The sequence below is a fragment of the Mustela nivalis genome (genome assembly GCF_964662115.1).
Source record: "Mustela nivalis genome assembly, chromosome: 1".
Taxonomy (NCBI): Eukaryota; Metazoa; Chordata; class Mammalia; order Carnivora; family Mustelidae; genus Mustela; species Mustela nivalis.
The window spans coordinates 104,392,819-104,406,859 of record NC_139020.1 but is presented as its reverse complement, the minus strand read 5'-3'; the positions used below and the strand labels follow the sequence as shown (position 1 = coordinate 104,406,859).

Genomic DNA, 14,041 nt, shown 5'->3' with positions numbered 1-14,041 from the left:
GTCTGATGTGGGGGGAAAAGCATTCCAGGCAGAGGGTGTAGTCAGGTATAAAGGCTCAAGTCAGGAATAAATTCTCCCAATTTGAGGAACAAGAAGGCCATTGTGACTATGGTGATAGTGGTAGAATGAGGCTGGAGAGGTAGACATAGGTTCTTTAAGGCCACAGGAGCAAGTGTGGACTCCTCCCACTCCTATTTTGTACACTGTTGCCAAATTAGCATTTTCCAGAGTAAGTACCTCTTCTCCGAAATCTCTCCACATTCCCCAGTGCTTTCCAAAGATTCTTAGTACAATATTCAAAACTCCATAATCGAAACTACCTACCTCTACAGTTTTTTTCATTATATCCTGGCTAAATTTTTTACTTCAGCAAACCAACCTTTTTGCTAGCCCCTGCACATACCTTGTGCACACACCCATCTCTTTACTTTTTAAATTAACTATATGTGCATATTAAGAAAGCTCTTAATAGCAGTTCTTTGTCCCATTTTCCACCCCACCTCAATACATACATATTTTTAAACCTCATACTAGTTATCGATTTATGCATTCTGGACATTGCATATTTATTTCCAAATTTGAAGGATGGATTTTTCTTTCTTCCACCTCCCCCAGCCTCTTCAAGTAGTAAAATCATGCTTTTTGAAGTCAATATAGTTTTTTGTATTGACATTTTGCCCATGGTAAATGCTTCCTTTTTATAACTTTTCATTTCTCCTGGCATTAATCATTGCTTTACTTTTGCATTTGCTTTTTAATTTTTATTTTAATTAATTTATTTTAAAAAATATTTATTTATTTGACAGAGAGAGGGATCACAAGTAGGCAGAGAGGGACTGAGCAGAGAGTCTGATTCGAGGCTCGATCCCAGGACCCTGGGACCATGACCTAAGCCGAAAACAGAGGCTTTAACCCACTGAGCCACCCAGGCGCCCCACATTTGCTTTTTTAAATAGTATAACTACAATTAAGTCTTACCATATAATCTAATAGTTTCTCAATGCATATTTTGTTTACCCTGTCAAATATATTAGATAATCCAACCATTTTCTCCCTTGGAGCCTTCCATTCTCTTGCTCTGGTCTGCACTGTTGGCTGTCTCAGCCTGTGCACAGAAATCATTCTGGAACTCTCTGCATCATCCTCAGAGTTTCCTTTCTCTCTCCTCTCTGTTGAATCCCCATTTCCTAGATATTTCACTCCTTTGCTTTGGTAAAGCACACTGTTCTGTGGCTTTCTTTGAAAGCATGGGAAATAAAACCCCTTTCAAGAACATGCAAATCTGGAAATATGATTCAAAGTAATTTTCCTTCAGAATTTTGAAGCTATTACCACATTGTCTTCCAGCATCCAGTGTCGCTATTAAGCAGTCAATTTGAGCTCTATTTTTCCTAAGGCTTTGCACGTGACTTGTTTTTACTCTCTCTGGAAGTCTTCAGGAGGTTCTCTTTATTCCTGGGGTTCTGAAATTTTTTAAAAAAGATTTTATTTATTTGTCAGAGGGCGAAAGCAGAAGCAGGGGGATCAGCAGGTGGAGGGAGAAGCAGGCTCCCCGCCAAGCAAGGAGCCCAATGAGTGCAGGACTCCAGCCCAAGACCCTTGCATCATCACCTGAGTCCAAGGCAGACCCTAAACCGACTGAACCATTTAGGCTTTCCGGGGTTCAGAAATTTTATGGTGATACATCTTGGTACTAATTTACTGTGCTAGGCACTTGGTGAGCCCTTTCCATCTAGAAATTCAATAATACTTCCTTGAATTATTTAACATCAGGACATTTTTTTCTGTTATTTTTAGAGCTCCTGTTAGATGTTAGACCTTCCAGATTGATTTTTATTTTTTTCCTCCTTTATCATCTGTTCCCTTTAATTTTTAAATGACTGCACCTTTTTGTGAGATTTTCTTGACATTTCCAACCTTTCCCCTATCCAATTGGATAAGTAAAATGTTCACATTCAAAATTCAACTCCCTAAGGATGGATGTAGTTTTCAGCTTATTCAGTTCTCTAGTATTCCAGTTATCAGTAGGAAATAATTTACTTATTTTTAATTTCTAAAAACCCTGTTATCCAGTTCTCCCTTTTCATAGTACTTTCTTCATAGACACAGTATCTTCCCTCTTTGAATTTTAAGAATAATTATAGCTCCCCCCTGCCCTGAGGTTTTCAAAAACCTCCCTACTTTCTCATTGTTTCCTTGATTTCAGTTTTGTTTTGGTCTCCACTTTTCACGTTGGAAGTATCCTCAAATTTTTTTTTAAAGATTTTATTTATTTGACAGAGAGAGATCACAAGTAGGCAAAGAGGCAAGCAGAGAGAGAGAGAGAGAGATAGAGAGAAGGAAGCAGGCTCCCTGCCAAGCAGAGTCCAATGCGGGACTCGATCCCAGAACCCTGAGATCATGACCTGAGCTGAAGGCAGAGGCTTAACCCACTGAGTCACCCAGGCACCCCGGAAGTATCCTCAAATGTTTGATGGTCATTAGTCTAGTCACATTTAAGAGTGAAATACTAAAAAGCTGGTTGGAACTCTGTCCATGTACAGGTTTTTGTTTTTATTTCTACGGTTTTATTTTTAAAAGTAATCTCTATACCCAAAGTGGAGCTTGAACACACAACCCCGAGACCAAAAGTCACACATTCCACTAAACCAGCCCCCACACACAGGGCTTATTAACTAACAAGTTTCACTGTAGGTGATCAAGTGGGGGTGATGATGGCTTTTTGTTTTGAATTAAAAAAAAAAACACATATTCAAAAGCTCCCTCCTCCCCGCCCCCATTTTTCAGTTTGTTTTTTGCCTAGTGTGTGTAGATATTCAGAGCCCTCATATACTTTCACTTAATCCCTCATTTCCAATCTAGCCCCTCATCCTCATCTCCATGTCTGTCTTGAGTCCGGGGCTCAAATAACTCTTCCTTAAGGTTCTGGAATTTCATGGGGCTATTTCATACATTCTGCCAGGCACCCATGACCTGTCAGTCTGAAAACTCAAGACCTTTGTACAAATATATTTGATAATTTCCTCCCCACCATCTCTTCAGAAACGAAATCTCCCAGGACTTGCGAGAGAGTAGGGCTAATCAGCAGGCTGAATCAGAGGAGCCAGAGACCTTTGAGGCCTTTTCTTGTATAGATCCTTAATTCCTCTCCACCCTGTTACCAACCAATCCTTATCCCTTCTGCCAAGCCTTTTGATTTAAAAGGGCACATTGGGTTTGCCTGTTATTAAACCCCTCAGCAGATAGAACCCATCTCATTCTGCTCTGTTAAGTCAACTTTCACTCTTTCATTTATTTTTCATTTTTCAAAATGTCAATGTCTCTCATTCATTGTGATCACCTCAGGTTTTCCTTATTGAGTGATGGGACTTTTTTGAAGAATTCCTTTACCTAGCACTTAAATGAGGTTTTAGAAAAAGTAAAAAACCCACGTGTTTAATGTACGATATTTAAATGGAAACCCTTTGCTTTGCTTTTAAAGTCCCCTTTATCTTTTAGGACACTCAGCTGTCACAATCCTCTAAGCCTTTCCTAATTAGTCCACTGGAAGGAATCTATTCTTTCTAAAAAAGCTCTGTAGGGTGCCTGGGTGGCTCAGTGGGTTAAGCCGCTGCCTTCGGCTCGGGTCATGATCTCAGGGTCCTGGGATCGAGTCCCACATCGGGCTCTCTGCCTGCCTCTCTGACTACTTGTGATTTCTCTCTGTCAAATAAATAAATAAAATCTTAAAAAAAAAAAAAAAAGCTCTATAGGCCAACCCTGAGCCCTGCTACCCATCAGGTCCAAATAAGAGGTACCCTATAAGTTATTTGTATTTAACTGCTCCTCGTAGTCCATGCCATAACCTTTATATGCCCTCTAGGAACTAGGTCTTGCATCTGAAAAGCAAAAACTGAGATTTACTGAAGAAGAAAAGTAAATGAAGCTCCTTTTTTTTCCTCTTTAGAAATATTCAGTAATGCCCCTCACACCCTAGTACAATTCAGTATCATCTTCCTTAGCTTACTTCTTTCTACCCAAATAAAATGAACACTGGCAACCATTTTATCTGTGATGTTCAGGAGGGCCACTTGTTACCAGTAGCATCTGTCACTGTTTAAGTGTCAATAGGGTAAGGGATTTAGGACAACAACAAAGAGCTAAAAGAGGTGAGACAGAAGGGCATGTCTCATAGCTGAGGTTAAAGGAGACTACAGAGCAAATCAGCAAACTCCAGCATGGCTCTATCAATGACAAGTTATGGGACATCTCTGAACATTAGGCTCATCTAAAAATGGAGGTAAGACCTACATTATCTACTGTGAAGTTTAGCTAAACACATGAAAAGTATTTAGCAAAATGCTTATCTTATAGTAAACACTCACTCAATATTAGGAGAAATCCAATTTCATAGGATCTTCCTCTGTTCTTAGAATACCCACTGCTGGCCTGGGGTTATATTTGCCTCTGGAGGCAATTTCCCTTCACTGAGACACTGAATATATGCTGAAACAGAATTCTTGATTATAAGATTCAAGTCCTTAGCTTTACTCCTTTCAAGAGTCTTGAGACCTTAAGTAAACTTCCTCATCTTGAAGATGCTGAATATCCCAGCTTCCCTGATAGTACTGGGTCAACTGGACAAAGCATGTGAGGGACTGGGAGCTGGTTAATGGACTAGACATATGCTTGGGTCATCACCCTCTGGCAGGAAAAGTGTTTGGACTAGGACTCTCTATGGAAATAGGCTCAGGCACACCACTCCAGGACCACAAATTGGTCCAGAGAGGCAGGAAGAGAATCTAGGCCTCTGACTACCCATGAGCCATGACGATGGTCAGTTGGCAAGGCACCACAGTACCACCTAGTGGCTGTTAAACACACCCCACTTCTCCTTTTCCCCCAGGTGTTAAGGGGAAAGCTGCCAGGTTCAGAACTCTGGTCACCTACAACACGAGCTGATCAGTCAGAGTTGGGAGAGAAACCAAATACATCCCTCTCTCTCTTTTTTAATATTAACAAATACAAGCAGCAGAAAGGGCCAGCTGCTCTCTGCTGTTCCCTGAGGGAAAGCCAGAGCACAAAACCGTTCCTCTGGGCTTCCTCTAACTGCAGGGCCTGCCTTGCTCCTCTTTAGGCAGAGTTTTGTTGCAGCCCAACTTCCCTTTTCCCAACTCCTTGGTCAGGATGGGAAGCACATGGTTGCTGGCGGTGGGAAGAATACTGTAGTTCCGGCCTCTGCTCCTTTAAGTCTCAGCTTGGATGGCGGTCACTCATCCTTCGGCAACTAGCTTCTCATTTGCTCTGGCCCAGAAGCCAGGAGAGCCATCAACCACACCCACAGAAGCAGGCAGTGCAACTTCAGTCATCTTCAGATGACTCCTCTTCTGCCTCTTTTAGCCACTGGATGAACCTCTGCAGCTGTAAGGAAGCAGAGTGGAGAGCTCTTGAGCGAGGGGCATATAAACAGCTTTAACAGCCACAGAGTCCCAGGGACCAGCCACCCTGGAGTCTGTGGCCAGAAGCCAGGGAACCAGACAATCACGGTGGTGATAAGAGGGTGGCCTGACTCACCTGTTGGTTCTTGCGCAACTGTCGGCCCTTGTCAGTCATATCCTTTTGGCTGAACCAGCTCAGGATTGCTTCCTCAGCCAGGATCTCTAGCTGGTAGAAAGCCATGAGTACCTGCAGAAGGCCAGCAGAAGAGATCTCAGGGACCTTGCAGAATCCAGCAAGATATAATAGGTAACAGAGGAAGAGGAGGCAAGATCTTAGCACCTCTCTCTACCAGACTATCAGCTTTCTTTAAAACACCAGTTGCTTTTAAAACAGGCGAAAATGAGCTTTTCCCTCTGGTACTAGGACAGGTATAACTTCTGGAACTATTGCTGGGTCCTCAGGTTAATCTCCAAATGGCTGCCTTACTAGCCTGACTCCCAGCTGTACTATCCCAGCAATCAGCACAGTAATAGGGGTGGAGGTGCTCTTAGTCAAATCCCATACTGGATTCACATCAGCTTGTTTTGTGTCTCTATGGAGGGAGCCAACACCTGTTTCAAAGTAAATCCAGGACTCTGGGGCTTGAGGTGGTATTCACCTTGGCCATGGAAGTACTAAGAGCTTCATGCTCCAGGAAGAAGTCCTCAATGGCTGCCAATGCTTCCAAATGATCAGCTGCACGCTTTATGTAGTTTCTAAAAACAGGACTCCAGGACTTGAGCAGCTATGGAAGAGAGGAGAAGGGAGCTGCAATATATTCCTGAGCATGCACCTATACCCAGACAGCAAAAGAAGTCAATATTGAAAAGATGGGACTTTCAGGATATGACAGAACAAAAGGGAAATGATACAGTCCTGAGGAATCATGTCAGAGGGACTTGGGAATTGTTGGCAGTCAGGGCTGGTGACGAAGAAAAGATTTCCCAGGGAAAGTGGAAGGAGGTCAGTTATAGGCTGCCTCAAAATATCTATTACCAACCTAAAGGTTGATCTCATTCTGGATCAAATCATTTCAATCAGAGAATATAAAAGTCTGGGTCTATCCTGGCCATCATTTGGGGTCTAATATGGTCTGAATCCTGGAGTCTCAAAGAGCACGCAGTATTGAACCTAAATGGACTCCTCTGAACCAGCCAAGCCTGTTCTAGTACCCAATCTGCATCTAAGGGCAAGGAGAAAGGAACCACATGTAACACATATCCCATGATAAGACCTTCTACTCCCTATTTCTTTTAAAGTGAAACATGGAGGGGCGCCTGGGTGGCTCAGTAGGTTGGGCCTTTGCCTTTGGCTCTGGTCATGATCTTGGGGTCCTGGGATTGAGCCCCACATCGGGCTCTCTGCTCAGCAGAGAGCCTGCTTCCCCCCTCTTCTCTGCCTGCCTCTCTGCCTACTTGTGATCTCTCTGTCAAGTAAATAAATAAAATCTTCAAGTGAAACATGGCAAGGACATGGATGTGCCTCCACCCAATCCCTTGTACCCAGTCCCCATCTTTGCTCACAGGAAGCAGCAGGGAACAGTAACGGTTTGGGTCCAGCGGGGAATCCGTTTGCTGTAGGGGGAACTCGAGGACCACATGGCTCAGTACCTGCATCACCTCTTTTAGGCTTATGTTGTAGGCATACCTGTGGGGAGACACGGGTGACACCAAGGCCTTCACTCACCCTATGACTTTGGCAGGACACTGGGGAAGAAGTCGGCTAGAACAACATGCAAGGGGAGAGATTTGGCAGGGGGAAGTCTGTGCTGAGGCCAGAGCCTAATGCTCTACTTGCTTCAAATGCTACTGGCCTTGTCCATTTGGGATGCTGAGGGAATCAGCTCCTATTTGGGAAGGAAACAGGAGAGAACCTCTACCTGCCTGGGACTACCCAGAGGAGAGGAGAAGAGGGAGGGCTGCTCTTACTTGAGAGAGTTGATCTCTAGGACAAGATTGTCACAAGAAATGTTCTCTTCCTTGCCCCGCTGTAGTGTTCCTAGGACTTCATTCTGGAACACTGAAATCAAAGCACGAATAAGTTCATGAACCAATAACACTCCAGAATGCTTTAAGTTCCTTAGTCCTGACTTTATACCAAACCCTTCTGGGAGAAACCGAAGTCTCCGGCTAGTTGATCCAGGCAAAGAATAAACTGAAGGTTTTCTTCTTTTGTCCTAGGACACTGCTCCCCTGACCAATCACCTTTGATGTCATCCAACTGTGGGGAGCCTGCTCGGCTATCTAGCTCCTCGGAATCCATACTCTGCTCGCTTTCAGTTTCACTCTCTTCTTCCACGTTGATTTTGAGTCCTGAGAACCCATAAGGGTGAGAAAAAAGAAAAATTAGGAAAGAGCTGTTGACAGAGAGGAATATATCTACCGTGTCTGAATGAATAAAGTAATGAACGAGTAGTCGGATTCTGAAGTGTTCACTTTTCATCAAAATATTCTGACTTAGAAGGGGGGAGCGGTGACACGGATAAGGCCAAACTCACCCCACAAATTCTGCCGTAGTCCCTCTTCCTCCTCCACATTTATGTCTGCAGCTTTCCAGAGGTAGCCCTGGCCAGCAACTCCGACTTCTGCTGGATTGTAACCTGGGAAAGGCAGTGGTCTTTAGAGAACACACTTCGGAGAAGCACAATCCCTGCAGGAGGAAACACTGGTTTTCCCATGGGGCAGAGAGACACACAATCGCCCCACACCTGATTAGCCTCATACCTTTTAGTTTCACTTTCTCCTTTTCTTGGTTAGCCCCAGAATCGTCACTGAACTGACCATCGTCCTCATCTTCCTCTGCATCTGGAGGGTGTAAAGAGATCACCGAGCCCTCAGGCAGCGTGATGTCTGGGCCCACTACCACCTAGGGGACACAAAAAGAGTGGGTTGCACAGCTTCATCAGTGTGCTGGGGAAAGGTACATCCTGACCACGAAAGAGATTTTTACTATAGGAACTAGAAGACAAACGGATTCACTGGATTTGGACTCTCAATTCTGGCTGGATCATGGGCGAACATAATGCCCCTCTGGTTCAGCATGACCACCACTAAGTTTGGGGTCCTTGTGCAGTATAGAGCAGGGCTCACCTGGGAAGTGAGAACACAGTGTGGCTTCAGCGTAACTTGTTCCTTGACTTCAGCATTGTCACAGAGCAGAGACTGATGGATCTGTGCTCCAGCAGCCACTTGGACACCCCGCCACAGGTATGCCTGGTCCAGCACCACGTTATCACCTGGCTCAGGACAGGAAGTACTTCCGGTCACTCAGGGTTCTAGACCAGGGCCATTCCAGGAGGACAGGGTTGACTGATAGCAGCACACCTCCCACCCTGCTCTGATACTCCATCCCCTAATTCACCAGAAACACCCTCTACACTCCAGCCTGAGGACAGAATATTGCTTAGCATGACCATCCTCTACCAGGTTTATAACAATCACAGACTATATACTGGACTTAAGAACCTGAGAACCTTCAAGATATCTGGGGACCCCTTTGTACTCAAGAACCTTATTAGAATCATATCCACATCTAGAAGTAGAACTGAAATTTCCCATGTCTTCCTGTACATTTTTATTTTTTTAAAGACTTTATTTTTAAGTAATCTCTACACCCAACAGGGGCTCAAACTCACAACGCCAACCTCAAGAGTTCCATGCTCTAGTAACTGAGCCAGCCAGGGACCCCTCTTCTTGAACATTTTAGAATTCGAATCTTATTGTTCTTTAAAGGGGAAGTTCCATTAGAAGCATCCTATTCCTACAATCAGAGTGAGTCACCAAGAGGCCAACCAGGCAGTTATGGTTGAGTTAAAAAGAACACTGGACTTGAAATACTTAGATTCAAGTTCTAGCACTACCTCTCATTAGCTATGACCCTGAGGGAGACAACCTCTTTTAGCCTGTTTGCTTGGCTATAAACTGGAGATAAATAATACCTACTTCACAAGGTTTTTGTGAGGATAAATGAAACAATGCATGCAAAAGCCCTTTGTAAACTGCAATGTACCAAACAGATGTTATTATTGCCTGTTAATTATCCATTTGGTCCTGAATGTGAATAGGGTACTTTGGAATGTGAAGAGTCACCCAATAAGAGGCTCACAGGCCACAGATTAAAGGCTACAAATCTCACATCCCCATTTCCCTCCTTTATTAAGGTAGCCACTCTGGTTCCTTATTCTCAGGGACTATCCCACTGTTTCCTTCTCTACCCCCCCATCCCCCTGCTCCCTGGGTTCCTATTCCTAGGATGACCATCCTGACTTCCCCACCTGTGCTCACCAATGTGGCAGCCAGGGCCAATGACACTGTTGGTGATAAAGCAATTGCTGCCAATGACAGTGCCAGAACCCAGAAGCACATTTTCCTCTAGGATGCTGCCATGGCCCAGGCTGACCTCAGGCCCTCGGTAAATGTTATGCCGGGAATGAGTGCAGCTCTGGGTTGTGTTGTCAGTGAAGTTTGCCTCTGGGGTGAGAGGGTAGACCCATCGGCGGATGACATCAGCGCAGACTGCTGCATACATGTGCAGGTTGGAGACCCGGGCACCATATTCCCTAGTTGTCACGTGCATGTGGATCTGGTTTCCTAGGATCTGAATGGGGAGAAGGAAAGGGAGGTAGCCCAAGCAAGTAAGAGAGGAAGAATACATCCAGGTACAACTCCTTCTAATCTTAAGTTCCCCTCTGCCCCTCGGTGTCATAGCCAAATGGCCAAAATTTTTCTTTGTGTCTGATTCCCTATTTCCTTTTCCTTCATCCTAAAGCTCAATAAAGCCCAAAAGGGGACCAAAAGTTATCATCAGCCTAGGATAATGGCATAGCCCTCTTCTAAAGAGGCCCAGGAGCCTTTTCTTACCTCCTCATTCACTAACAGGCCTCGTACAAAGTCATCTCGAGTTTGGTAGTCAAAGTTGTCTGTAAAGAGTTGAGCCACCTGTTGGGGGGAAGTTGGGTGGGACCACGGTGAGTGCTATTCTCTGGAAACAAAAATAAGTCCCTACAGACCTATCAGACCCTATGACAGTTGGACAAGGGCCAGAAGCCCAAAAAGGTTCCCAATGGGATATTGGAGCCAGGATGACAGCATCTGTTTACTGTGGAACTCAGAGCTCTGCTCTTTGGATGTGCAGCCCTGGCCCTGAAGGGCTCACCTGAGGAGAGCAGATGCTGATGTGACAGTCCAGTAAATCATAGCGAATCTCTACTCCATCTCCATTGCCCTGGAACAAACTCTGTGGGGAAAAGGCACAAGGACTTTACCAAAAAGAAAAAAAAAAAAGATTTTATTTATTCATTTGAAGAGAGCATAGGGGGAGGGGCAGAGGGAGAAACAGGCTCCCCACTGAGCAGGGAGACTGATGTGGGGCTTGATCCCAGGACTCTTGAGATCATGGCCTGAGCTGAAGGCAGATGCTTACCCCACTGAGCCACCCACGCGCCCGGTATAAAAACTTTAACCTGTCTCCTGCTGAAGCCTGTCACTCTCCCACTTCAGGGACCCCAGATACCCACACACCAGAGGAAAAGAAAACCGTCGAAGGCCTTGGGTCTTCTGGAAATGGAGAACCCGGTTTGTGGCACTATCCACAGCCACTACCACATTGTCCTCATGGCAACGAGTTGGGTGGCTAGGGGATGACTCTTTGAAGATCATTGTCATCACAGATACATTTTTTTCTAGCTTCCGCCTCAATCTATAAAGTATAGGAGGGAGAGAGCAGCAAAACAGCAGTCTTAGGGGCTCTGCTGGTCACAAACCCTTTGTCCCTACCATCTTCCCATCCTGACCTGTGTTCTTCCAGGGCTCTGGTAATATTGATGTTTGAGACGACATCCCCATACACCAGAAGGAAGTCAGAGCGCACCAAGGCCTTGGCATCAACATCACGGAGAACATCCCCCAGTGATCGATATAATTCTGATGTAATTATTCGAACCACATTGAGGGATGTAGGGCGGCACCACTTGGATTTCCTAAAGGAAGGGGATGAAGGGAATGAGTAAATCAAGCATAAAGACCACGTAGAGCTTCCCTATTTTTCTCACCCATTCAACACTCACACCCCTTCTCAATGGCTTTTTTGGGTTTCTGCCAGCATCTTCAGCTTCAAAGAGATTTATGAACTATGTATAATTAATGGTTTCAGCATCTTGTGTCACCAGTCTTGTTTTATGGGTTAGAGAAACATGGTTATTTCTTCTCCATACCCTGACACTTGTCCTCTAACATGGATTTGAATTCAAAATCCTGCTGAGATTTAGAGTATACAAAATATCCTGGGAACACATTTCCACTTCTTGCCATCCAAAGTCCCAGGCAAATTTAGGAACTGTCTAAAGGATACCATGCTAATATCCTAGACTTTATTCCCTGAACTTCCATAAATCCCAAGATTCACTCTTTTTCAAGAAGATTTCATCAAGTATTTGTTAAGTAAGTGTTTATACGTTCTTTGTACTAAGATAGGCACTGGGAATACAATGATGAGGCACTCAATATTTACAAGCTCAGTGGAAAAACAGAGATGTTAGTCTTGTAACTTCCATACCGGAGCCATTAAATAAAAGCAAAACCTATGGAAAAAAACTTTCTTTTTTTTAAAGATTTTATGTATTTATTTGACAGAGAGAAATCACAAGTAGATGGAGAGGCAGGCAGAGAGAGAGAGGGAAGCAGGCTCCCTGCTGAGCAGAGAGCCCGATGCAGGACTCAATCCCAGGACCCTGAGATCATGACCTGAGCCAAAGGCAGCGGCTTAACCCACTGAGCCACCCAGGCGCCCCGGAACAAATCTTTCTAAGTGAGAATGAAAAGAAATCCAAATGCAATTCTTTAATCTTTGTTACAACTGTAGCTGCTCACCTCCTGATAAGTGAAGAGAAAGCTCTTAGTTCTTTTGACAGACAGAAATCACAAGGAGGCAGAGAGAGGCAGGCAGAGAGAGAGGAGAAAGCAGGCTCCCCGCTGAGCAGAGATTCCGATGCGATGCGGGGTTCTATCCCAGGACCCTGGGATCATGACCCAAGCCGAAGGCAGAGGCTTTAACTCACTGAGCCACCCAGGCGCCCCGAAAGCCCTTAGTTCTTATGACAGAATCCAAATAGACATCCTCCACCCCCCCTCACAATTTCCCCTTATTTAGTTACAACCATCCTAAGGAAAGTGGAAAAAATGGTGAAACATGGAAAGAAAAGTTCCAGAGCCTTACAGTAAATGTTCCTTGATTTGAGCAGCCTTCCAGCAACAAAAGACAAAGGTTTCCTGTACACCTGTGGCAGTCAGAAATTCCAGAGTGTAGTCAAGTAGTGCTACATTGGCCAGGGGCAAGAGTACCTGGAAGGTAGAAGATGAAAAATGTCTGACGTCTTGAATCCAGGAAGGACCTCTGGGTACTATTCTTTCCTCCACTTAAGCACAATTTTCACTTCCCTACCACTGTTTCCAAACACCGTTGTTTTACTTTACCTTCTCAAGGTAAAAGTAATCAGGTCTCTGCCTTTGATGTTCATGGCATCCTCTAAGCATAAGAATCTGTGGTTGGAATCTAATAGTAAGTAAGCATGGCATCTACTTGCTTAGCACAGGACATAGCTACTACAGAGCAGCAGGCCACCTTGGCAAAGGAAAACACTAAAAATCAATCCTATTTTCAGAAACTTAAGCAATGATAAGGCAATTTCCCCCATTAAATTTCCTTCCTTGATCCTCTTCTAAGGGAAGTCAGAGGCTAGCCACTCCAATCACTCGTCCCAGATGAACAGCCATTAGGTTTTGGGGGGAGGCCTGGGGAGTTAGGATTCTTCCTGAACCGAATGCAGCTCCCTGTCTTTGACTGAACTGGGGACTGCTGAGTGACCCAGCAATCCCTAAAACGAATCCCCCAGTCCAATTCTCCAGTACCTAGACAATACTGGGTCTGCTGCATCAAGCCACTAAAACCTGTTCTGTCCTCCTTTTGACAGATGGCACCAGCTGTCATTAAAACCTGGAAAGAAAAAACGCACACCCTCCGAGATTCAAGACAGCTGTTACTATGGGATTAGATTTTTTTAGGCATATGGCCTCTCTTTTGCAAGCAAAAGGAAGTGTTGTTCCCATTCACCCAAGGATCTTTTTCCACTGCACAGTTAAAGGCATCACAGCCTCCGTCTGAGGCACTGAATCCCCATGTAAAGGCTTCTCACAAGCACGGCTTTTACATTCAGCCCTCTGCATGCCTTCCAAACCTGAGGTGGTCAGGACTACGAGTGCCCATCGGCCAGAGCACTCCTCATCAGGCAGCCGAAAGCATAACCTGCTCTAGCCCGGCCACGTTCGGGCCCTCCGGCTGCTCCCGCACGCGGCGCTCACCCGAGGCTGGTCCTTGGAGATGGGGAAGAAGCGGCGATTGAAGCTATCTGCCACCAGAACTGCTTGCAGGGGCGGCGGCGGTTCCTCCTCCGTCCCTTTGGCTCCCCCACCGCCGCCTCCGCCGCCTCCCGGCCCAGGGCCGCTGCGCTTGTTGGCCCGATTAGCCGCTGCACCTGGTGCAGTAGCCGCCATGTTCTTTTCTCACGGCCACCACTTCCGCACGGGAACCG

At 45.2% G+C, this 14,041-nt stretch overlaps 1 protein-coding gene across 1 annotated transcript; it reads right to left on the bottom strand.

The window, feature by feature from the left end:
• Positions 1-4,968: 4,968 nt before the first annotated feature.
• On the bottom strand, positions 4,969-14,010 carry EIF2B5 (eukaryotic translation initiation factor 2B subunit epsilon). The gene is made up of 16 exons (XM_082692594.1): positions 13,812-14,010; positions 12,670-12,794; positions 11,249-11,434; positions 10,977-11,154; positions 10,612-10,692; positions 10,317-10,394; positions 9,741-10,053; positions 8,547-8,692; positions 8,181-8,322; positions 7,955-8,056; positions 7,662-7,769; positions 7,386-7,476; positions 6,981-7,104; positions 6,077-6,202; positions 5,554-5,664; positions 4,969-5,400 (listed from the first exon to the last, which is right to left on the bottom strand). Exons 1-16 carry the CDS (start codon positions 14,001-14,003, stop codon positions 5,341-5,343), a joined length of 2,163 nt encoding a protein of 720 aa, XP_082548720.1. The 5' UTR covers positions 14,004-14,010; the 3' UTR covers positions 4,969-5,340.
• Between the last annotated feature and the right edge of the window lie 31 nt (positions 14,011-14,041).